The sequence below is a fragment of the Heterodontus francisci genome, chromosome 12 (genome assembly GCF_036365525.1).
Source record: "Heterodontus francisci isolate sHetFra1 chromosome 12, sHetFra1.hap1, whole genome shotgun sequence".
Lineage (NCBI taxonomy): Eukaryota > Metazoa > Chordata > Chondrichthyes > Heterodontiformes > Heterodontidae > Heterodontus > Heterodontus francisci.
The window spans coordinates 111,506,249-111,530,266 of record NC_090382.1 but is presented as its reverse complement, the minus strand read 5'-3'; the positions used below and the strand labels follow the sequence as shown (position 1 = coordinate 111,530,266).

Here is a 24,018-nt window from a genome sequence, read left to right as displayed (position 1 = left end):
GCTGTACTATTGGCTGGTAGCAGGATGAGGCTTCAGCTACACAATCTCATGCTAATCCCGGAGCCACTGCCCCCACCCTCCAATTCACAAAATAGCACAAGAGGGCCCCTTATTGCATGAGGGTGACTTTCAATTTCCCCCAACGCTAATCATTGAACCATCTCCCAGTGAGAATACTAATTTAATGTCCATTAGTATTGGACTGTGGACATTCTGTGTGATATATTCACTTACTCACAGGAGCTAATTAATGCTGGCCAAATCAATAATGCATCATGCAGCCAAAAAGCAAAGATGAGCTTTCATTTCATGGCATAAGTTTGAAACTGTTCTCTATGTAAATATTGCTGTGTATAAAATTAGTCTCTCACAGTGTTACTAAACTAAATAATTAAATAATTCATTTCTACTCTAATACAAGCTTGTAATATGATATCACCTGCACACTTTAGATTTTTCTATAACAATTGAAATATTATTTAACAGGATTGGTATTTAGATATGTGTCCTGAAACTCAGATGGATTGGTGTCTTCAACATTTAGCTCTTACCTCATTTTCTTTGCTTTTTAAAATGGCATAATCTTTTAGTATATTGTTGCTGTTGTCTGGTCAGTTTGCATTTTAGTTCTACGTATGCATTTTTTTGTAAATGTAAAGCCTTTCCATCTCACACTACAAGAATTTGTTCAGAATCAGAGCATGTTCATGCCCATTGTATCTCAGTTGAAATTGGCCAAAGCAATTTTACTTAGGGCTAAAATTTCAGGCCCCACCAAGGGCGGGACCAGAGGCAGACAGGGTGCATAATATTGGCGTCAGGCTGCATGCTGGTTTCCCGACCCCTTTCCCGGCGTAGCTGTTGTTGCCGAGATGGGTTGGGGCCGGCAGGGCTACCCACCCCGACAAAGCAGTTTGCCAATTAGGCTCATTAAGAGCCTTATTAACCACAATTCCATCCTCACTGCTGTGCAGAAGTAAAATTCACACTTATTCACACAATTTGACCCAGTAACCAAAACCGTTGTACTATTATAAATCATTGTGTTTATCATTTTCTTACAGTAGCAAGCAATTTAATGCTTGTTTTGTTAGAATTTAAGTGTGCAGACTTTATTGTTCTACCATGGCCAATGTTGTACTTGAAAAAGAATGTAATTTCAAGCTATAGAGTGAAGTAAAAATCAACTGATTCTGCAATAACCTGGAAAATTCATTTGGTATGATTGGAATGTCTTTGTACTCTCGAGGGAATTAAAAAATTGTTGTCATTGACTTTGGACAGAGTAACAAGGAACTCAGATTAAGTAATGGAGGGTATTAGTGTGCCCTAGTGCTCATGGTAATCATATTTATACCATATCCAGCTGAGGGATTAGGCTGTGTCGTGCCTGTTTTCCAGGAGTATAACAGATGCCTAAGTGTTCAATATGGGGAAAACATTCATATGCACATTCCTCGCCAGAATTACCCACCATATTGTTATTCGGGGCCTGCAGTTGAAACAGGCCTTCGGTCCCTTGTATATGCAAATAGGGACACTAACATCTTTAATGCCCCTTTACAGAATTCATTTTGACTGACTGCAGCATGTGCCATGTTGCTTAATCGGTGTTCTCATGTGCTTGGCACCCAAATCAAGCAGGTTACCTTTCAGGCTGCCTCCTAAAAGGTAAATTTTAAAATTTTACTTGCGTTATTGTGGAGATGGATCACTACATTTGCGGTCCATTGATGGCCGCCACTCCCCGTCCTCCCAATTGCCTCGCCCACACTCCTAGACTATGCTTAGCACCTCAGTCAGTGTCAGAGCCAGCCAATCTTCAGTCTTGCCAGGACTGGCACCCACAAAATGTTAGGCCAGCGGACCAATTTCACATGGTCCTTTCACTGGTTTCATTAGGGTCTGCAATGCCAATTTGGACGTGAATCAATTTCTCGTTCCCCTTGTTCTGAATTAACCATTTAGCTTTATTGACCCATGTTATATAAAGTATAATTTAAAATTGTGTAAAATCTCATGAAATGCACATATATAGTTTAAGAAAACATTATGTTTTGATCCTTTCTGTTCTTTGGGAACATATTCAAATGTTTTCATGAATTTGCACAGTGTATTAAAGGAAAGAAACCATCATCAGCAACAGTGAGAATAAATATAGGAAGGTACAGGGCAAAGAGATTGTCTTCTAATGCAATGGTTTCTCATTTATGATGGATATCTCCTAATAATACAACATATAGTTGATTAGAAACTTGGTAATGGCCCTGGCCCAGCTGAGGATAATGCTCTCCATAACAGAAAGTGAAGGCTGTGATGAGAGTATTCTGTGAGTGTGACCTGGTTCCCAGTCTACACAAAGGACAAGATTGTGACTCACGCAAAACCCATCCACTTGCACAGAGTTAAAATCAGGCCTTGGTGAAATGAAATTGCTCTCAGCAGTATTTGTAACAAATGAATTAGTACATTCAAATGAGATTCCTTTGTGCCTTCTAGAAAAGTATTTACTTACTTATTTATAGGGTGTCCATAGCCCTTCAAAGTCAATAGATTAATTGTGAAATTTTGTCACTGTTGTTATACAGACAGTTGTAGCAGTTAATTTGTATAGAGCAAAGGTCCACAAGCAGAAATTAAGATAACACCAAGAGAATTCCTGTCAGCTTTCGAGCATTTTCATGGCTTACTTTTACAAATAATGTTATCATTTTTTTTTTCTGTAAGGCTAAATGCAATGTCAAGACTGGATTGCAAAGCATGATGGTCATCCTTACTGAAAATATGCCAAAATGTCAGGATGAGATATATGTGTGTGTGGAAGCTGCGTGTGGCCACAATAAGTCGTGCAGCTGGAGAGTGGCCCACATTGCGGGGGCTATGGACCTTTGTGAAAAATAGGACAGCTAAACTAATATGACTAATTATATGCTATGTACATTAATATATTGAAGTCTGTTTGAGCTAATGCGCTTTATTATGAAATGGCTTTTCAAGGCTATACTCTGTTTAAAACTTTGTGTAAGAACAATGGGAGAGCACTCCTTGCGGGGGGGGGGGGGGGGGGGAGGGGGGGGAGGGGGGTGAGATGAGATAAATGAGAAACTGCAGAATTGCAAAATGGTTGGTATCAGCAGGAATGTGACCCTGAGGATCCTTGCTAAAATAAGAAGGAACAGGAATCATCTGTAAACTGTATGGATTGAACCATTGACTAACTAGTGTCCAACAATGATATCAACCTGAACCAATTCAGATACTTAGAACAATTCATAACCTAATATGGTGTGATCCCCGTACCCCAAGAAGGATAAAAGAAAGGGGGATACGGGACATCATCGCTACACTTGGAGCGGGGTCAACAGAACATCGTTGGCACACTTAGAAGGAAAAGATAGGCTACAGTCAACAGAACACTGCAAGAGAAGAAGGAGGGATCTGTACCGCAGCGAGCTCAGAAACAAGAACTGGTGCGAAGTGTTGCAGTATACCTATTGCCGTTAACTATTAGAGTCATAGAGTCATAGAGTTATACAGCACAGAAACAGCCCCTTCGGCCCATCGTGTCTGTGCTGGCCATCAAGCAGCTAACTATTTTAGTCTCATTTTCCAACACTTGGCCCATAGCCTTGTATGCTATGGTGTTTCAAGTGCTCATCTAAATATTTCTTAAATGTCATGAGGATTCCTGCCTCTACCACCCGTTCAGGCAGTGTATTCCAGATTCCAACCACCCTCCGGGAGAAAATTATTTTCCTCAAATTCCCTCTCAACCTCCTGCCCCTTACCTTAAATCTATGCACCCAGGTTATTGGCCCTCCGCTAAGGGAAAAAGTCTCTTCCTATCTAACCTATCAATGCCCCTCATAATTTTGTATACCTCAATCAAGTCCCCCCTCATCCTTCTCTGTTCTAAGGAAACCAACCCTAGTCTTTTCAGTCTCTCTTCATAGCTGAAATGCTCCAGCCCAGACAACATTCCTGGTGAATCTCCTCTGCACCCTCTCCAGTGCAATCACATCCTTTCCTATAGTGTGGTACCCAGAACTGTACACAGTACTCCAGCTGTGGCCTAACTAGTAGTTTATACAGCTCCATCATAATCTCCCTGCTCTTATATTCTATGCCTCGGCTAATAAAGGCAAGTACCTATATGCCTTCCTAACCACTTTATTTACCTGTGCTGCTGCCTTCAGCGATCTATGGACAAGTACACCAAGGTCCCTCTGACCCGCTGTACTTCCCTTGCCTTGTTATCCTCCCAAAATGCATCACCTCACACTTCACAGGATTACTTCCATTTGCCACAGCTCTGCCCATCATACCAACCCATCTATATCGTCCTGTAATCTAAGGCTTTCCTCCTCGCTATTTACGACACCACCAATTTTCATGTCATCTGCAAACTTACTTATCATACCTCCTATATTCACATATAAATCATTAATGTACACTACAAACAGCAAGTGTCCCAGCACCGATCCCTGTGGTACACCACTGGTCACAGGCTTCCACTCGCAAAAACAACCCTCAACCATTACCCTCTGTTTCCTGCCACTAAACCAATTTTGGATCCAATTTGACAAATTGCCCTGGGTTCCATGGCTTTTACCTTCTTAACCAATCTCCCATGTGGGACCTTATCAAAAGCCTTACTGAAGTCCATGTAGACTACATCAACTGCTTTACCCTCATCTACACACCTAGTCACCTCCTCAAAAAGTTCAATCAAGTTAGTTAGACACGATCTCCCCCTGACAAAGCCATGCTGACTATCCCTGATTATTCCCTACCTCTCCAAGTGGAGATTAATCCTGTCCCTCAGAATTTTTTCCAATAGTTTCCCAACCACTGATGATAGACTCACCGGCCTGTAATTACCTGGTCAATTCCTGCTAACCTTCTTGAATAATGGTACCACATTCGCTGTCCTTCAGTCCTCTGGCACCTCTCCCGTGGCCAGAGACGATCTGAAAATCTGTGTTAGAGCCCCTGCTATCACCTCCCTTGCCTCACATAACAGCCTGGGATACATCTCATCTGGGCCTGGGGATTTATCCACTTTTAAGCCCGCTAAAACGTCTAATACTTCCTCCCTTTCAATGTTAATATGTTCAAGTATATCGCAATCCCCCTCCCTGATCTCTACACCTACATCGTTGTACTCCACAGTGAAAACAGATGAAAAGTAATCATTTAAAACCTCACCTATGTCCTCCGGCTCCACACACAGATTGCCACTTTGGTCCCTAATGGGCCCTACTCTTTCCCTGGTTATCCTCTTGCCCTTAATATACTTATAAAATGCCTTAAGATTTTCCTTTATCTTGCTCACCAATGTTTTTTCATGTTCCCTCTTCACTCTCCTAATTACTTTTTTAAATACCCCCCTATACTTTCTATACTCCCCTAATACCTGCGCAGTTTTCAGCACTCCGAATCTGCCATAAGCCTCCTTTTTTTTCCTTATCCTATACTCTATATTCTTGACATCCAGGGTTCCCTGGACTTGATGGTCCTACCCTTCACCTTAACGGGTACATGTTAGCTCTGCACCCTCACTATTTCCTCTTTGAATGACTCCCACTGGCCTGATATAGACTTTCCTACAAGTAGCTGCTCCCAGTCCACTTTGGCCAGATCCTGTTTTATCAAATTGAAATCGGCCTCCCCCCAATTCAGTACCTTTATTTCTGGCCCGTCTTTCACCTTTTCCATAACTACCTTAAATCTTACAGAGTTATGGTCACTATCCCCAAAATGCTCCCCCACTGATACTTCTACCACTTGTCCAGCTTGATTCCCTAGGATCAGGTCCAGTACTGCCCCTTCTCTTGTAGGACTTTCTACGTACTGGCTCAAAAAGCTCTCCTGTATGCATTTTAGGAATTCCTCCCCCTTTAAGCCTTTTGCACTAAGACTATCCCAGTTGATATGAGGTATTAACTTTGATATTAACTTTGTATATCTTGGTTAAGCCTAACAAACTATCTGACTTGATCACAGAACTTGAGTCTGTACCTTGTAGGTCTATCTTGGTCAAGAATCCTAAGGTGAGATGGGTTGGGTGTCCTTTGTCTCACCTCTATTCAGGTAGCATCTACCTGAAACTTATATCCCCTGCCCTTTTTCAAACAGTGCCATGAGACCTTTTACCTGAGCAGGCAGACAGGGCCTTGGTTTAACATTTCATCTGAAAGCTCTAAATTGGGTCACTTTAAATAGATTAATAAATTCTCCAAAATAATGCACAAAAGAATTTCATACAAACAAAATACACCATGAGCAATTTCCGTCCTTAGTAAATTTACTGGATCAAAGTGAGTTGAGCCTATTACTGATGAATAGATTGACAAGAGAACATTCTTGCAGGGTCAACTGTAGTTATTATGTTAATACATAGTCAAACCTATACTTTTTGGCAATGTGATAGGTGGTGAAACAGAGTTATAGGTTCCCACGCTATAGATCTTTTGTGCTACAGGTGCAAAATTGGCAGTTGGAAAACAGCAGGCAGGATTCTATCCTGCCATTGGAGATGGGAATGGAGGTGGGGGAGGTGGGGTGGGGGGGACAAACCTCGAATAAAAGCAGAGCAATTGCCCTTTTCCATTCAGAGCTGTACTTAGTGCTGTATAGCTAAAGGGCATTTATTAGATGCTCATATCAATTATTTCATATCCTAACTGACCTTTTCCCTTTGCAAAAATACTGCTGATGCTAAAACTTCCATTATATGTTTTAGAAGAGATGAACCAGCATTGCAATTAGATTCTTGGTTTTGTATATTTATCTTGGGATTTCACTATCGGTTAGCATTTACTTTTAAATGCCTCCATCCATCCATCCATCTGTGCGGTTTGACAGTATGACTGATAATGCTCATAAAGGAAAATGATGCAGCATTAAGAAGAATAAAATGTTGAGTTCCTGTTACAGGAAATAATTACTTTGGAAATGTTCTAAATTTGAACTTGAAGTTTTGTCAAGTGCTTACTATGTGTTTTTATTAAGTCAGTGCAACAATAAAATTCAGATCGAGATATAATGACATGATTACACCTCATAACAGTTTAACTGGGAGTTATGCCAAAAGCTTAACAGCTTAATTTGAGTTTTGAATACTTGCAAACAAATACAAATAGCACATAAACTCTTTTGATGATAGCAGTCCACACACAAACTACTGATGGCTGCAGGCAAAATCTGCCCATACAGAATGGCTTTTGGAAAAGGAAAGAGGTGAACCTATTACAAAATTAACGTGGTTAGAGAAAAGCATTACAATATGAAAAGGATTACTGCTACATCATCAGAGTAGCAACATTTAATTGCATTCTTATTAAAACTTTTTTTATATACTTGTACTATGTAACTTTTCAAATATATAATTTATTTTGGTGTCATATTCTAATTCCTACAGGTTTTTAATTTTACGTGTCTTAGAAAAATAAACACAATCGCAAACAGTGAGATCCATTTTAAAAGTCATTAAATAAATCATATATTTGCTTGCATCATAAAAGGTATCATGTTATCATAATGCTAATTTTATGGTCAACCATTGTCATAACCAATAACTCCAGGATAATCAATATGCAGGTAATTTTTTATTTTAAATCTTATTTGTGCTACAACTTTTGTAAGACTGATTTTAAATATTTCTCCACAATGAATTGTTATTTGCTCCAATATAAAACTTGTATTTCTTTTTCAATTTTGAGTTTTTCTCTGATCTATCTGCATTCTTTAGTTTACTGATATGGAAATAGACAAGCATTATGTTATGAACAGCCATGGTGACAATGCTACAACACAGCTCAACTTAAGGTTGTTTGAGCACTGCAGTTTGAATGAGGACATAAGTACATATAAAAATGTCAAATGTTGCTTGATTTGAATAGCCATGAATGAAGTATATTTCCCCTCCTTCATGCAAGTAAATAATTGTTACCCACTTCTCCACACCATCCCTGCACCATCCAGCACCGCCAACCCCCTCCACACCACTCTCTGTAACATTAACACTGACCTGCTGCTGCTGTGTGTCGTCTGTTGAATTCTCGTTTAACTTCACCCTGGGATAGATTTTCTTCCAAACACTGCGAACTAAAAAAAAAGTATGAAATATTGCAATTTTGAAATAGCTTCCTGAATAAGAACATAAAAAGACATAAGAAATAGGAGCAGAAGAAGGCCATTCGGCCCTTCAAGCCTGCTTCATCATTCATTTCGATCATGGCTAACCTTCTGCCTCAATGCCACCTTCTTGTACTAACACCATAATCCCTTAATTTCCTTAGTATCCAAAAATCTATTGATCTATGTCTTAAATATATTCAAACACTAAGCATGCACAGCAATCTGGGGTAGAAAGTTCCAAAGGTCCCCCCCTCCCCCCCCCCCCCCACTTTTTGAGCAACAAAGTTTCTCCTCATCTCAGTCCAAAATTACTAGCCCCTTATTCTGAAACTGTGGCGCTTAGTTCTGGACACCCCAGCCATGGGAAACCTTCTCGCAACATTTACCCGATCAAGCCCCTTCAGAATTTTTAAAAAATCATTTATGAATATAAAGCAAATAAAGTGATTTTTTGGGTTATTAATAAAACCTTCTTGCTAACTTATTTAAATTATTATATCCCATGCAATTTTGTCAGACTTCTTATTTATTTATTTAGAGATACAGCACTGAAACAGGCCCTTTGGCCCACCGAGTCTGTGCCGACCAACCACCACCCATTTATACTAACCCTACAGTAATCCCATATTCCCTATCACCTACCTACAATAGGGGCAATTTACAACGGCCAATTTACCTATCACCTGCAAGTCTTTGGCTGTGGGAGGAAACCGGAGCACCCGGCAAAAACCCACGCAGACACAGGTAGAACTTGCAAACTCTGCACAGGCAGTACCCAGAATCGAACCCGGGTCACTGGAGCTGTGAGGGTGCGGTGCTAACCATTGCGCCACTGTGCCGCCCATACTTCAAATTATAATATTGTCAGGCAAGCTCCCCACCTGCCAAGAATGAGGAAAATTAATTAAGCCACATGAACATTGATTTTGGACTGTTGTTGGTGAATGAAGAACTTGATTTGAAAAAACAATTGGAGTCCTTGGCTGGAGAGAGACATTAGCATATCAACAGAAAGTAAGTTGAAGGACAAAGGGGCTATTCCCTGCTCCAATTTAATCCACAATGGACTTTTGATCACCAGACATTGAAGCTTTCCAGATTAATTACTAAAATGGCTGAATACACAAACAGATGTGACCAGGCCAGTTTAGTCACATGACTAGTTTTTTTGGAATTTGAACAGCCAACAGGGAATTGAAACTGAGAAAACTGCTAGCTCCTGGACTGGAAAAGACCTCTCTCCTGTCTGCTCTCATCTCACTCTCACCAGTGTCGGAAACCATTGAAGACATATGAACCCCAAGAGAGAAAAGTCTCCGACAGTGAACAAGGTTTAAGAAGAATACTAGGCCCCAGTGAAAAGCAACACTACCTACAATCAAGGACCCTAGAGTGAGCTCGAAGCACAGTAAAAACCTTTTTTCAGAGATTGCTTCAAACCTCTCCATTTTATTTTTCTTCTGCTCTTTTCTCTCCCTATTTGCATGTGTGTATCACATGTGCATGCTAGCGTGGGCATGTCATATATCTGTAGGTGTTAACCGTATTAGAGTTTAAGTTTAAGGTTTAATAAATTTCACTTTTCTTCTGTAAACCTAAGAAAATCTGGTGTGCTCATTTCTTTGCCTTACAATTGGAAAACTGTGAACAAGGATTCACCAAAGGGAGAGCTCAGAACACAGTGGGCTGAATTTTATTGGGGCGCCGCACTCTGTGGCGGCGCCCTTGAACTCGGCGGCATGCCCGCATTCGCCGGCTGCCCCCAACCCCCGCGATATTAATCACCGGGGCTCATTTCCACAGAGGCCACGCGTCACCCTCCCCATATTATGTGGGGAGAGGTGGGACATTCAGCGCAGCAAGAGTTTTGACAGTTGTGCAGCAGGTGCTGAGGCATTATTTAAAGAGCCCCAGCACCTGCTTCCTGACAGCTGTCGAAGAATACTTACCTGACTGCTGAAGAGTGGGGCTGCTGTCAATCTGGCAGCAAAGCAGAAAGTGCTGCAGAACTCCAGCAGGTCAGGCAGCACCTGTGGAGAGAGAAGCAGAGTTAACTTGTCCAAGTTCACAGATCTGAAAGATAACTCTGCTTCTCTCTCCACAGATGCTGCCTGACCTGCTGAGTGACCCCAGCACTTTCCGCTTTTCCGCCACATACTTACCCTGCTGTGTCCTAGTGTCCTGTGAAGTTATGATCCTCTTCTTCCACTCAAGTGTAACATTCCTTCTTGTAGGCGTGCTGCACCTGGGTGAATAATTATATATTTGCACATTCCAGGATTGAGACTTAAATAGACCATAAGAGGTTTACAGAGAACACACTGAAACAAATGGGAATGCGCGGGTGTCACAGCAATGTAAATACGTCTTTCACTAAATGTTTCTCACCAACATGTGTGCCCTTTTTCTCTGTGCGAATGATGTGTTCCAGCATGTAGCGTCAATGTCACATCCCTTTGCAGTGTTGGACCTTCAGGAGAGTCAATGTATTGAATATCATCATTGTCAAGCCACCATTACTCATGAGTGTCTCCATGGATGCAGTGACATGGGCATTGGCTCAGTCAGCTGCTGCCTCTAATGGCTTACACAGGAATGCTGCAGATGTGGACTGGTTCACAGCAGATGAGCGAGGGTGATGTGTGGCTTGCAGAGCTCATGTCAGTTCCTATGGTGCAGACAGCCTTTGTCTGATAAGCCACTTCCGTACATCCCTACCTCACTGCTAGCCCTGCTTGCAGAGCCTGGGTGCCATCTGCCGTCCCATGCGTCTTTCATGTTGTGGGTCCTCAGCGTCCTCATACTCCGAGGTGGAATCCTGTTGACATCTCTCCTCATCATGCCAGAGCTGGCCCCTAATGGGTGTGTAGTTGTGCAGAACAGCAAAGAAAGGAGCTTGCCTTTTCGGCTGTAGTACAGGGCATCACCCTATTCCATACAGGACATTGGAGGCACTCTTTCAGCATGCTCAATGGTGGCTCATGTAGCTCTGTGGCTGGCGTTGTATCTCTCCTCTGCAGCAGTGGTGGGGTCTCTCACTGGTATCGGGAGCCATGTCTGCAAAGGATAGCCCTTATCTCCAAGAAGTCACCCCTCCATCTGAGCTAGTTCAGTGAACAGCGGTGGCAGCAGGGACTGGCAGCTGCCTGAGAAGCCGTCACACATTTGCCGCAAGCATCTGTGGTGATCACATACCAGCTTCACCTGGATTGCGAGGGCTCCTTTAATGTGATGTCTGCAGGTGGTAGCCTGGTGGGAGGCCCGCTGTCCACATGAGTGCAGTCTATGAACATTACAACCTATGGTTTTATGGCAATGGTGCCAGAACCAATGGCCCTCTGGGTCTGGCTGTGAGAGTCCGTCCTGAAGCAGGCATACTCACTGGCCCTCCGGTGCAGGGCATTGGTGACCTCCCTGATGCAGTAGTGCACTGCTGACTGTGTGACCCCACAAAGGTCTCTGGCGGACCCCTAAAAAGGTGTAGAGGTGTCAGGCTTGAGAACTGCTGCCGCTGTGAGAAACAAAGGCATGGGATGTCCACCGAAGCCCATGGATTTCAGGTCATCCTTGAGCAGAGCACAGAGATGTGTCACCACCCTCTCTAAATGTGCAATCGCCTCTGACACTGGTGCTCTGACATATGGTCGCATGTCATGTGGGGCCTGTAGATGCATGGCAAACATAATGGCGAGCTCCCCTTGGGGGCTGCTGCTCATGACCTGGGAGCCTCTATGTGGATCGCACCTGCCTGTTGGTATTGCCTCTGGTGCATACGAATCCTCACGTGCAGAGGATCACACAATGTAGGGTGAGTCATACCTATTTCCATGTGATCAATAAAGTTGAACCCTTCACGTATTCGAAGGTTCCTAACAGGGCGTGGATTGGTGTTGACGGGTACATTAGCTGTTTTCCTGGATCAACTATGTGGCATGCCATGGCATTGCACATCTTGGCCAACACTCAGAGTGGCACAGCATGACCATATCAAGATCCTACCAGCTGAATCAATTGCCCCCACCATCCTGCCCTTTCTGGCACCCTCCCCACACATAGGGTGCCTAGTGTGCCATTGGTCCCTCACAAACATGAACAAACACAGAGCATACACTGTTATCGGTGGCACAGTACACAGTACCTCCCTTCATGCCAGCACAGCTTTCCCACCAGTAATCCCAGACCCCTTCCCTTTAAGAATGCAGAGTGAGACGCCTGAAAAGAAACTTTCCTTCTGCCGCGAAACCTTCTGCCTCTGTGGGCCCGCCACTTTTCCAAGCATCAATCGGACGGCACGTGACGGCCGCCGTTCATTGAAAAATTCAGAAGTGTCAGTGGAGAGACGGCAGCTGCATAATCAGCAAAGGTAAGTACGCTTTACCATATGCTACTTGTGCTGCCGCAGCCATGTGACGGAGGGGGGTGGCTGCACCGAGGTCCCACTGCCGCCGGTAATATGCGACGGTCCCTTCTCGACATCGCGGGTCAAGGCGGGCCTCTTCCCACAGCATTTTACCGGCGCACGTGTTTAAAATTAAACCCTGTTACAATAAGACCAGCTGAAGACAGTAAAAGACCCCTAGACACCTTTCTCACCTGGTCGTAACAATATCTATTTGTTGAATGAATTTTAAGCACATCGTAAGCTAAATTTCATCACTACTTTTCAAGGTGTCTAATTTTATCATATATTCCCTTCAGTCATTTCATTTATGTAAAATCAGTTTCATATACAGTAGATCAAATGTTGAATACTCGGGATTATAATTGCTAAAATGTAATGTAACTTGAAATATTTTATTGAGTATAATATATAAATTGTCATTGAAAAATTAACTCACAAGAGTTCTGTGTTTCATTTTTAGTTCACCAGTTTTTTTAAATTTCTTCATGGGATGTGTGCATCATTGGTAAGGCCAGCATTTATTGTCCATCCCTAATTGCTCTTAATAAGGTGATGGTGAGCTGCCTTCTTGAACTGCTGTAGTTCATGTCATGTAGGTACACCCACAGTGCTGTTAGGGAAGGAGTTCCATGATTTTGACCCAGTGACAGTTACTGAACAATGAAATATTTCTGAGTCAGGATGGTTTGTGACTTGGAGGGGAACTTGTGGTGGTGTTCCCATGTGCCTGCTGCCCTTGGTCTTCTGGGTGGTAGAGTTCACGGGTTTTGAAGGTGCTGTCAAAGGAGCCTTGGCGAGTTGCTACAGTGCATCCTGTAGTTGGTGCACATTGCAGCCATGGTTGCCGTGGTTGAGGGAGTGAATGTTTAAGGTGGTTGATGGGGTACCAGTCAAGCGGGCTGCTTTATCGTGGATGGTGTTGAGTTTCTTGAGTGTTGTTGGAGTTGCACTCATCCAGGCAAGTGAGGAATATTCCATCACACGCCTGACTTGTCGCTTGTAGTCAGGAGGTGAGATATTCACTGCAGAATTTCCAACCTCTGACCTGCTCTTGTCGTCATTGTATTGATATGGCTGGTCCAGTTCAGTTCCTGGTCAATGGTAACCCCAAGGATGTTGATGGTGGGGGTTGCAGCAATGCTAATGCTTCTTAAAAATGCAAGAAATTATCGAACAAAAGAAAGTATTTTATACATAAAGTCCATTTTCTTTAAGGGCCGTGAACAATCTGCCATATCATCTTCTCAGGTTACTTAATCTCACAAAGACAACAAGCAAGTGCAGGTAAACTATCAGACAAACTGCCAAGAAGACAAGACTTTAAAGTCTTGCTATTATGCTGCAGGATAATAGGGAAAAATTCTTAATATATTCCTCTGAAATCCTCTCTCCATTTCTTTACTAGAGGCATTAACTCTTCTAAAATAAAGGGATTAATGCATTCATTAAAATAGTATAGAGAGATTTCAAACACATTAAGCAGTCATACCTATTATTTCATAATTCATTTTCAAGATGTATATGATTGACAAACCCACTAAGATCATTCGAGTAAAACTGGAGAATATTAATTGAACACTACAATCCATGCTCATAACTCTGTTTATTTTACATTCCAAGTGTCTCCTTCAGGCTTTTTCATTCAGCATTTGCTAATTCTTATCCTACACCCTTCAATTCCCCCTTTTAAAATAATATTTGTCTTAATTAACAACATTAACTACTTTCTCAGATGCCATTGTAGTACAGATACTGCCCTTACTGGTATGCGTAACAAGTAAAGCCCAACCAACAGACCCAAGTTAGGTTGCTGACAAGTAAGGAATGGACTATGCTTTATTTTTAGATTAGATTAGATTAGAGATACAGCACTGAAACAGGCCCTTCGGCCCACCGAGTCCGTGCCGAACATCAACCACCCATTTATACTAATCCTACACTAATTCCATACTCCTACCACATCCCCACCAGTCTATATTTCCCTACCACCTACCTATACTAGGGGCAATTGCTAATGGCCAATTTACCTAGCAACCTGCAAGTCTTTGGCTTGTGGGAGGAAACTGGAGCACCCGGAGGAAACCCACGCAGACACAGGGAGAAGCAGTCCCTTCTTTATCAACAAGAACATGATTTAGAAGTCTTAAACTTTCTGAGATGGTCTAATTTGTAAATTTATATCAATAAAGTTAGCTTCATCCTGGGCTGAAGTTATACTATCTCCCTCACCCATGCAAACCCCAAACAGTGCTAGATGAGCTACCAAAGATGGGTCCTCAGCTTCAATGCACTTGGAACTCACATTTTCACAGATCTCTTCACTATAGTGCAACTCTTGTGCTTCTCCCAGCTCCACAAAATACTGCAGAGCAATGCCAACTTAAGCTCATATCCTATCAGGTACACCTCCCTCTACCAAAACATACTTGCAGACTGGCTCGACATCAGAGCCAACGAACGTCCTCAGGCCCAGACTGCTGAGTTGCATTGGGACACCCGATTGACATCTACAACTCACTGGTTTTATGCAGATGAGGCTTGAGGTGCAATTTCAACCTGACTGTGGACCAACATCTTAGAGCATTGTGACCCAATTTCATGTTATTTGTGTTTACAATGCTACTTAAATTGCCAACAAATTAGTCGATTAGACTGAGTTGACTGAGATGAGGAGAGATTTCTTCACCCAGAGAGTGGTGAACCTGTGGAATTCTCTCACCAGAAAGCAGTTAAGGCCAAATCATTAAATATATTCAAGAAAGAGTTAGATATAGTTCTTAGGGCTAATGGGATCAAGGGATATGGGAAGAAAGCAGGAACAGGTTACTGAGTTTGGATGATCAGCCATGATCATATTGAGTGGTGGTGCAGGCTCGAAGGGCCGAATGGCCTACTCCTGCTCCTATTTTTCTATGTTTCTATGATTCTAATACTGGCAGCTATGCACTGTTCTTAAATTAGTGAAAAGTAGTGAATTACCAGTGATTTTTTTTTTCTGTTCGTGAGAAGCCAATAAATAGTTGCCACTTTACTAAGTATCATCACCTCATTCCATGACAATATGAAAGGCACAATTCAGCAGAGCGGTGCTTCATTAGACCCCTTTCCTATCCTGAGTGGCGTGAAACAGGGCTGTGTTCTCGCACCTACACTGTTTGGGATTTTCTTCTCCCTGCTGCTCTCACATGGTTTCAAGTCTTCAGAAGAAGGAACTTTCCTCCACACAAGATCAGATGGCAGGTTGTTCAACCTTGTCCGTCTTAGAGCAAAGACCAAAGTATGGAAAGTCCTCATAAGGGAACTCCTCTTTGCTGATGATGTTGCATTAACATCCCACACTGAAGAGTGTCTGCAGAGACTCATTGACAGGATTGCGGCTGCCTGCAACGAATTTGGCTTAACCATCAGCCTCAAGAAAACGAACATCATGGGCCAGGATGTCAGAAATGCTCCATCCATCAATATCGGCGACCACGCTCTGGAAGTGGTTCAAGAGTTCACCTAACCAGGCTCAACTATCACCAGTAACCTGTCTCTCGATGCAGTGGCTTCCACTGCTATGTCCAGACTGGCCAAGAGAGTGTGGGAAAATGGCGCACTGACACGGAACACAAAAGTCCGAGTGTATCAAGCCTGTGTCCTCATTACCTTGCTCTATGGCAGCGAGGCCTGGACACCATACGTCAGCCAAGAGCAACATCTCAATTCATTCCATCTTCGCTGCCTCCGGAGAATCCTTTGCAACAGGTGGCAGGACCGTATCTTCAACACAGAAGTCCTCGAGGCGGCCAACATACCCAGAATATACACACGACTGAGCCAGCGGCGCTTGAGATGGCTTGGCCATGTGAGCCGCATGGAAGATGGCAGGATCCCCAAGGACACATTGTACAGCGAGCCCGTCACTGGTATCAGACCCACCGGCCGTCCATGTCTCCACTTTAAAGACATCTGCAAACGCGACATGAAGTCCTGTGACATTGATCACAAGTTGTGGGAGTCAGTTGCCAGTGATCGCCAGAGCTGGTGGACAGCCATAAATGCGGGGCTAAAGTGTGGTGAGTCGAAGAGACTTAGCAGTTGGCAGGAAAAAAGACAGAAGTGCAAGGAGAGAGCCAACTGTGCAACAGCCCCGACAACCAATTGTATCTGCAGCGCCTGTGGAATAGTCTGTCACTCTAGAATTGGACTTTATAGCCACTCCAGGCGCTGCTTCACAAACTACTGACCACCTGCAGGCGCTTACCAATTGTCTCTCGAGACAAGGAAGCCAAAGAAGAAGAAGAAGAAGACTAATATTAAAAGGTAAATGCAGTTGATTTTAAATTTCAGATAATAACCCATGTTTGTTGTAATGGGGCATCCAATAGGATTGGTTGTTAGACTTGCCATTGCACGTTTAGACTTTTAAATTTTTTTTGCAAAACAAGTTGCTGAAAATATGAGCTGATAACGGGTGTCTGGGACCTGAGTGAACAGGGCATCTGTGTATCTCCTTAACCAATCAGATTGAAGGATTGTGAAATAAACAACACAAAGACCTATAAGGAAGTGTAAATTAGAGTTGGTGAATTCATTATTAAATGAAGTACAGAAAGAGACATAAAAGAGGGAAAAATAGATTGGATTAAGAGACAGAGAAAAAGAAACAAAAGAAAAATTAAATATTCTTTTTCATTTTACTTTTTTTAGATCTCCAACAAAAATTAATATGTGAAGGAATGAGACTTCATAATTGCAATAAAAACAAGAAATGCTGGAAATACTCAGCAGAATTAACGGAGTTCTGATGAAGGGCCACTGACCTGAAATGTTAACTCTGCTTCTCTCTCCACAGATGCTGCAAGACCTGCTGAGTATTTCCAGCATTTCTTGTTTTTATTCCAGATTTCCAGCATCTGCAGTATTTTGCTTTTATTCATAATTGCAATAGTTAATTTTAAGTCCCAGAGAAGTTGACTGGCAGTAATTAAAAATTATCATGTTGTTGAAAGGCTATTTAGACATGAAACAAGAAGAAGTAACTTTCTGTGGTGCGTTTAGTCTGTATCTCCCCAACAAATACTGCAGCTTCCTGCCATTCAGTGCATTTCAATGGCAGTCAGTGAGATATTGTTTCCAAGAAGCTAACAGTGAAGTGGAGCAACTCGGACAGCAACTTTTGACTATTTGCATTTAACCTTGCATCTGCCTACTGCCTAAAGTTGCTGCACCATTTGTGTACATAATAACAATAAGCACTATTAGCTTCACCATTATTTTTACAGCAAATTCTGGCCCAATGTGTCTTGAATCAGCTGCAATTATGCTGCAACCAAATATGAAACTGAAGCATTGTGAGACATAATCCTGCACATGTCTCACATCTAAAGTTAAAGCCATATACGTAGCACAAATGTACCATGAACATAGTTGCTTAAAATTTTCATGGAATTCCCATATTTTTATACCACAATTTGCTTATTCATATGTGCAGCAGTGCTAAAAAGTAGGCTGTCAGTTTTATAGGATTACAAAGCAAAAGTAAAAACACCAATTCACACGTGAACAAAATAAGCTAATCAGCTTTGAACATGCATAAATAATGAAATAAATTTAAAAATCGTGACTTACGTCAGTATGTAAATAGTCTAAGGGCTAAATTTAAAATGATTAAATAAAAATAAAATGCAATACCTGATCTTTCCGACGATATGTGGCTCTGAAGAACGCCAGTCTGTATTCAATTGTCCCACCTGTAAATTATATATGGACATATATGGACAATTAATAATCTGCTCAAGGAAGTTTGGTCAAAGAAAATAAATTGCCAGAATAAAGAACACAAAAGTAACAACTTTAGCTTTACCTGTGCACATTCATATGAATCCGACTGTATATTTGTTCGAACAGGATATGTGAGCTGGACTATTGAACCTTCAATGAGAGATTTCTAGGTTCAGAATTCTAACTTTGAATTATAAACCCCACTTACTGAGCAAGTTTAGTAGTTACTTGTAGACAACTACACAAAGACCACAGAACATATAGTATACTGCAGGTACCATCTAAGAAAAGTAGCTGCTTTGAGTATTACATATGCCTGTAATCTGCTTTCCAAACAGACAAAGCACAGTGCTGTGCATGCAAGAATGGGCTAAATTTTGTTCAGCACCCGACATTCATCTCCGTGGCTGGTGGGGGCTGGAAGATCGCACCGGCAACAACCTGCCACAGAGCCCGACACTGGGATTGCTGGGCCTGATCTTCCTGGTGGTGGCGAAGTTCCAAGGTGGCCTTGCCACCCCTCGGCAACAGGACCCAACGTTAAGTATTTCAATAAACTCCATGCATACACTTAAACCAAATTCCCGGCATTCTTGCCTTCGGTTCTAGATCTTCAGTGTGATGGGTGGCACTCACATGCCTTCACTTTCCCATCCAGGGAAAGCTGGTGCCACTGAGGTGGGGAACGGGGGAATCAGGGCATTTTTAGTGTAGTGGGGGTGCAGGGGAGATGGGGTTAAAGATGCATTTTTAGTGTAGGTGGGGGGAAGGGGTGACCTATGCACTTTGTGCAGGTGGAGGGAGAAGGGATCAACTCTGCAATTTCAGTGTATTTGGGCTGGGGGACAGGCCAAACATTTATTTTTAGTGTAGTTGATGGAGAGAGGAAGAGAGTCAACTGTCATCTGTCAACATAGACCTGGCAGCCCTTTAGAAATGGTGCCAGCGCCTGTGCAGAAACAGGTGCACCATTGATGGCGTCACCAAGTCCGCCCCCGCCATGAGATTGGAGGGCTGGGCGCCGCCCTGCATATTATAATGAGCTGCCGCATGCTAGATAGCAGCGGCATGGTGGTATGTAGCCCACACGTGTAGGCCACCATTTTTTTCGCCGTCACTGAAAATAAAATCCAGCTGAGCGTGTGTGTCAGCTGTGGCTCAGTGGTACAATGCTAATCTCTGAATTGCAAATTTGTGGGTTCAAGTCCTACTCCAGAAACCTGACTTCACTAACTAGACTGATACTCCGGTGCTGTACTGAGGGAGTGATCATCTGTTGGCTGTGCTGCCTTTCAGATGAGCTGTTAAACCAAGGCCTTATCTGCTCTTAGAGTTGCATGTAAAAGATCCCATGGCAGTTTTTCAAAGAAGAGCACAGGATTTCTCCTTGATCTCTTGGCCAATAATTATCCCTCAACATCACTGAAGCAGATTATCTGATCATTATCACATTGCTGTTTGTGGGAGCTTGTTGTATGCAAATTGGCTGCCCTGCTTCCTACATGAAAACATGAGAGGAGGATTTCAAAAGTATTTCACTGGCTGTAAAGCACTTTGGGATGTTGTGAGGTTGTGAAAGGTGCAAACTAAATTCAAGTTTTTTCTTTATCTTTCATGTATGTAAATCAACTTGCAAGCACCTGAATGCAGGTGAAATTTTTAACACTACTGTTGTCTCCAACAACACTCAAGAAGCTTAACACCATCCAGAACAAAGCAGCTCACTTGATTGGCACCCCTGCACATACATTCATGCTCTCCACCACTGACGCACTGTGGCAGCAGTGTGTACCATCTGCCAAGATGCACTGCGGCAAAGTACCAAAGCTCCTTAGACAGCACCTTCCAAACCCACGACCTCTACCACTTAGAAGGATAAGAGCAGCAGTTGCATGGGAACACCACCAGCTGCAAGTTTCCCTCCAAACCGCACACCATCCTGACTTGGAACTATATCGTCATTCCTTCACTGTTACTGGGGCAAAGTCCTGGAACTCCCTTACTAACAGCACTGTGGATGCACCTACCCCACATGGGCTGCAATGGTTCAAGAGGCGGCTCACCACCACCTTCTCAAGGGCAATTAGTGATGACCAATAAAGGCTGCCCTAGCCAGTGATGCCCACATCCCATGAATGAATAAAAAATGATTGTCCTTTCAGCCAATTAATAACATTAAAATGTTAAGGGCACTTCACAAGACTGTCTGGGAAACTTTCAAGCTTCAATTTTAAAGTTTAGTTCGCTTTCCAACAGTTTTCATTATACTGTAGACAGCATCAAGCTGTGACAGTATGAGACTATTTGCTTGAGGCAGTCTCACATCAGAAGCCAAAACTTCCATTCAGCCTGGTTTGACTGCAGTTATGCTGCATGTTTTTTATTACTATGAAACTGAAACTGTTTTTCAGCAATACAGAGTGTAATTGCTATTTTTACACAATTCATAGAGCTGATGGTCAGAGTACTTGAAACCTTGATATATACAATAATAGAAACACTCAAAGAGAAAACAACAATAGCCTTTTTTTTAAAAGTATATTTAAAGTTCATGATTCCAACCGAGGTGACAAATTTGAATACATACATGTGTTTTAAATATGAAATAGGACTCATAAACAATATGAAAAGGTGTAAACAGTGTTGTGAGACTAGTGAATTTTAGCATAGTGCAAATGCTGAGCTTACAATGTAAATCTAGGTTCAGGGTCTGACCTGACTTTGGAGCAGAATAGGAATCCCCGGAGGAGGTTTCTTATGCCACTTTGATTGGCCACTGCATGGGGGGCAAATCCAGTATGATGCAAAGCCTGTTTTAAAGGAGCTCAGGAGGTTTGTTGGATCTACTGACCATTTAAAAAACCTATCTTACTTCCCTTTTAAGCTTCAGAGAGCAGGGATTTTCCTATGCTTATTCTCTAAGCATTTAAGTTTTCAACTGTTGGGAGAAAACCTGTGTACATGTGTGTATCCAGCCAATTTCCTGGGAAGGACAGTTATATTTCAGCCCTCAAGGAGCCAAGAAATGTAAAAAGGGCTCTGTCTGGCCTGGAACCCAAATTATAGTTGCCTGTCTCAAACTGCAGTGTAGGTCTGCCCATAGAACTGAGTTTGCACAGGCTTAATTGCTATGATGCAAATCTCTGAGTGCCAGTTTGGCCCAGTTGGTAGCATTCTTGCCTTAGGTTAGAGGTTGTGGGTTTAAGCTCTACTTGACCACACAATCGAGACTGACACTTCAGTGTAGAACTGATGGGATGCTGCATTTTGGGAGCTGCTGTCTTCTCATTTGGTGGGCACAAAAGATTCCTTTGTGCTATTTGAAGAGGAGTAGGGCATTCTCATGCTGTACTGGTTAAATTTGTTTCATTAACCAATAACTGAGTAACTGGTTGTTGAAATCATTTGCTATTTGTGGGACTATACATGTGTGCAATGTGGCTACTACATTTGCCTACATAACAACAGCGACAGCACTTCCAAAATAATTCATTAGTTATATCGAGTTTTGGGAGATTCTGAGGGTGTCCTAATGTGCTATTTTAATGCAAGTTCTTTCCTCTTTCTTTCGATCACTGTTGGTTTCAATAGTCTCTGAAACAAATAGGTTTTGAATGACACAACCTACTTCATGGTGGGTGTAAATTTAGAGCAGAAAACAATCTATAATTCAACAGTAATGAAATTGGAGCAAAGTCACAGTGATGGCTGGTGCAAAGGAAATTGGAAAATGTCACATTGCTTCAGTCTGAGGGTTTCATCTGTGACCAAGATTAAACAATATTGTTTCAGCAGTTAAAGGAGCTTTATTCTACAACCAGCCCTCTGCTGCAGGTAACCTATCAGAATTTGCTCATGATACTCATTGGAAGAACTGGAAAGCTACTCCATTCCCTATCACTAACTTTCTTTACCTCAGCTGTAACATACACAGTTTTTAAGGAAAGAAAATTCATTATCTCAGTATAGAACAGTATGACCACATCTGCCACAATTTTCACTCGTCTTAACTAGAGTTTTAGATCACTTAAACACTTAAACAAAACTAATCAAAAGCTTTTTATTCATGGTAAAATGATACTGAAAGTTTACATTGCTGTATTAGTACTGGTTGTATGAACCCATGCAAAGAACTGAGAAATATAATCATAGAATGTTAAAAAACATACAGCACAGGAAGAAGCCATTCAGTCTATTGTTTGACAGATCTGGTTGTTTGACAGAACATTCATGCTTTTCCCACATCCTCACTTCTTATTTGTAGCTCTGTAAGTACTTCATCCTCAAGTACCTGTCCAACTCACTTTTAAAATTATTACTGGAATCAGCTTCTACCAACTTTTCAGGTACAGTGTTCCAGATCTCACTCAGATCTCTCTGAGTGAAAACACTTCCCCTCTTCTCCCCTCTCACCAACGATTTTAAATCTATTGATCATTGGTTATTGACCCACTCACAAGAGGCATTGTTTTTTCTCTATCTAATCTATCAAAACCTCTCATAATCTTGAAAACCTCTATTTAGTCACCTCTTAACCTTCTCTGTTCCAAGGAAAACAGTCCAACTTTTTCAACTTCTCATAACTGAAGTCCTTCATTCCTGGTAACACCTTCTCTGTACCCTTTCTAAGGCCTTTACATCTTTCCTGAAGTGTGGTACCTAGAATTGTCCACAATGTTCTAGCTGAGGCATAACCAGTGATTCACAAAGTTCTAACATAATCTCTGTTTTTATACACTATGCCTCTATTTATAAACCCAAGCTATCCATATGGTTTTTTCACTACCTTATCAATTTGCCCTGCCACTGTTAAGCTTTGTGTATATGGACACTAAGGTATCTCTCTGCTTATCCACACTTATCAAAATCGTACAATTTATAGTATACTATCTTTCCATATTAGTCCTCCCAAAATGCAGCACTTCACACTTCTCTGCATTGATCTCCATCTACAATGCTTCTTCCCATTTAACCATTCAGTCTACATCATCTGAAGTCTACAACTATCCTCATCACCACCTATTACATTGTCAAGTTTTGCATCATTTGCATTTAAAACATGTAATAGATCCAAAGCTGACCTTTGGAGAACACCACTGCAATCCATCTTCCAGCCTGAAAAATGTCCATCTACCACCACTCTATGCTTCCTGTCTCTATGCTCAGTATCCATGCTGTCAGGTTCCCCTTAATTCCATGCTCTTCCATCTTTTTAACAAGCTTTCTGATAAGGGGTAGGAGTTTGTCTAACTGCATCCAAACCAAGTCTGACATCTGTGAAGCAGGTGTGTCACCTGTCTGAAGCTGATGTTGTAAAGCCTGAACATTTTCTAGTTTCAGGTTACTTTTGAATGCAGCCTGTGAGCTGTGGCCACAAAATGGGCACTCCACTACAGCTTCCTGGTTGTCAGAGCTGAGATATCAGCTGGCTGCTATGCTGAGCCAGCCACTAGGACAGGACGGGTTTTCGGAGAGTGCATGAGGTGGGAGGGAGTTAGCATAGGCCAGACATGAGCCATTTTCTTTATCTGAAGCTAGAAGGAGCACCCTTGTTCCTTATTTGCCCAGAAAAAAAAAAGAGGCTACCAGTGGCCACTTTGAGGGCCATTGCTGAGGCCAGTCACTGTCTGGTACAAATGGACGGAGCATTCCTATTGACGTGTACATTAATGTGGCAATCTGGGTCCCACAATGGCATAGAACCTTAA

General features: G+C 42.3%; 1 protein-coding gene across 5 annotated transcripts in view; it reads right to left on the bottom strand.

The window, feature by feature from the left end:
* LOC137376076 (protocadherin gamma-C5-like) overlaps positions 1-24,018 on the bottom strand; it is a 187,358-nt gene that overhangs the window by 159,320 nt on the left and 4,020 nt on the right. For all 5 annotated transcript variants that reach the window (XR_010976129.1, XM_068044089.1, XM_068044091.1 and 2 more), the window contains exons 2-3: positions 18,221-18,279; positions 8,033-8,109 (exon numbers count right to left, since the gene is read on the bottom strand). Coding sequence is in view for 4 of the 5 variants with exons in the window: in XM_068044089.1 (XP_067900190.1) it covers positions 8,033-8,109; positions 18,221-18,279 (136 nt within the window). In the remaining variant the exon portion in view is untranslated. The remainder of the gene's footprint in view (positions 1-8,032; positions 8,110-18,220; positions 18,280-24,018) is intronic.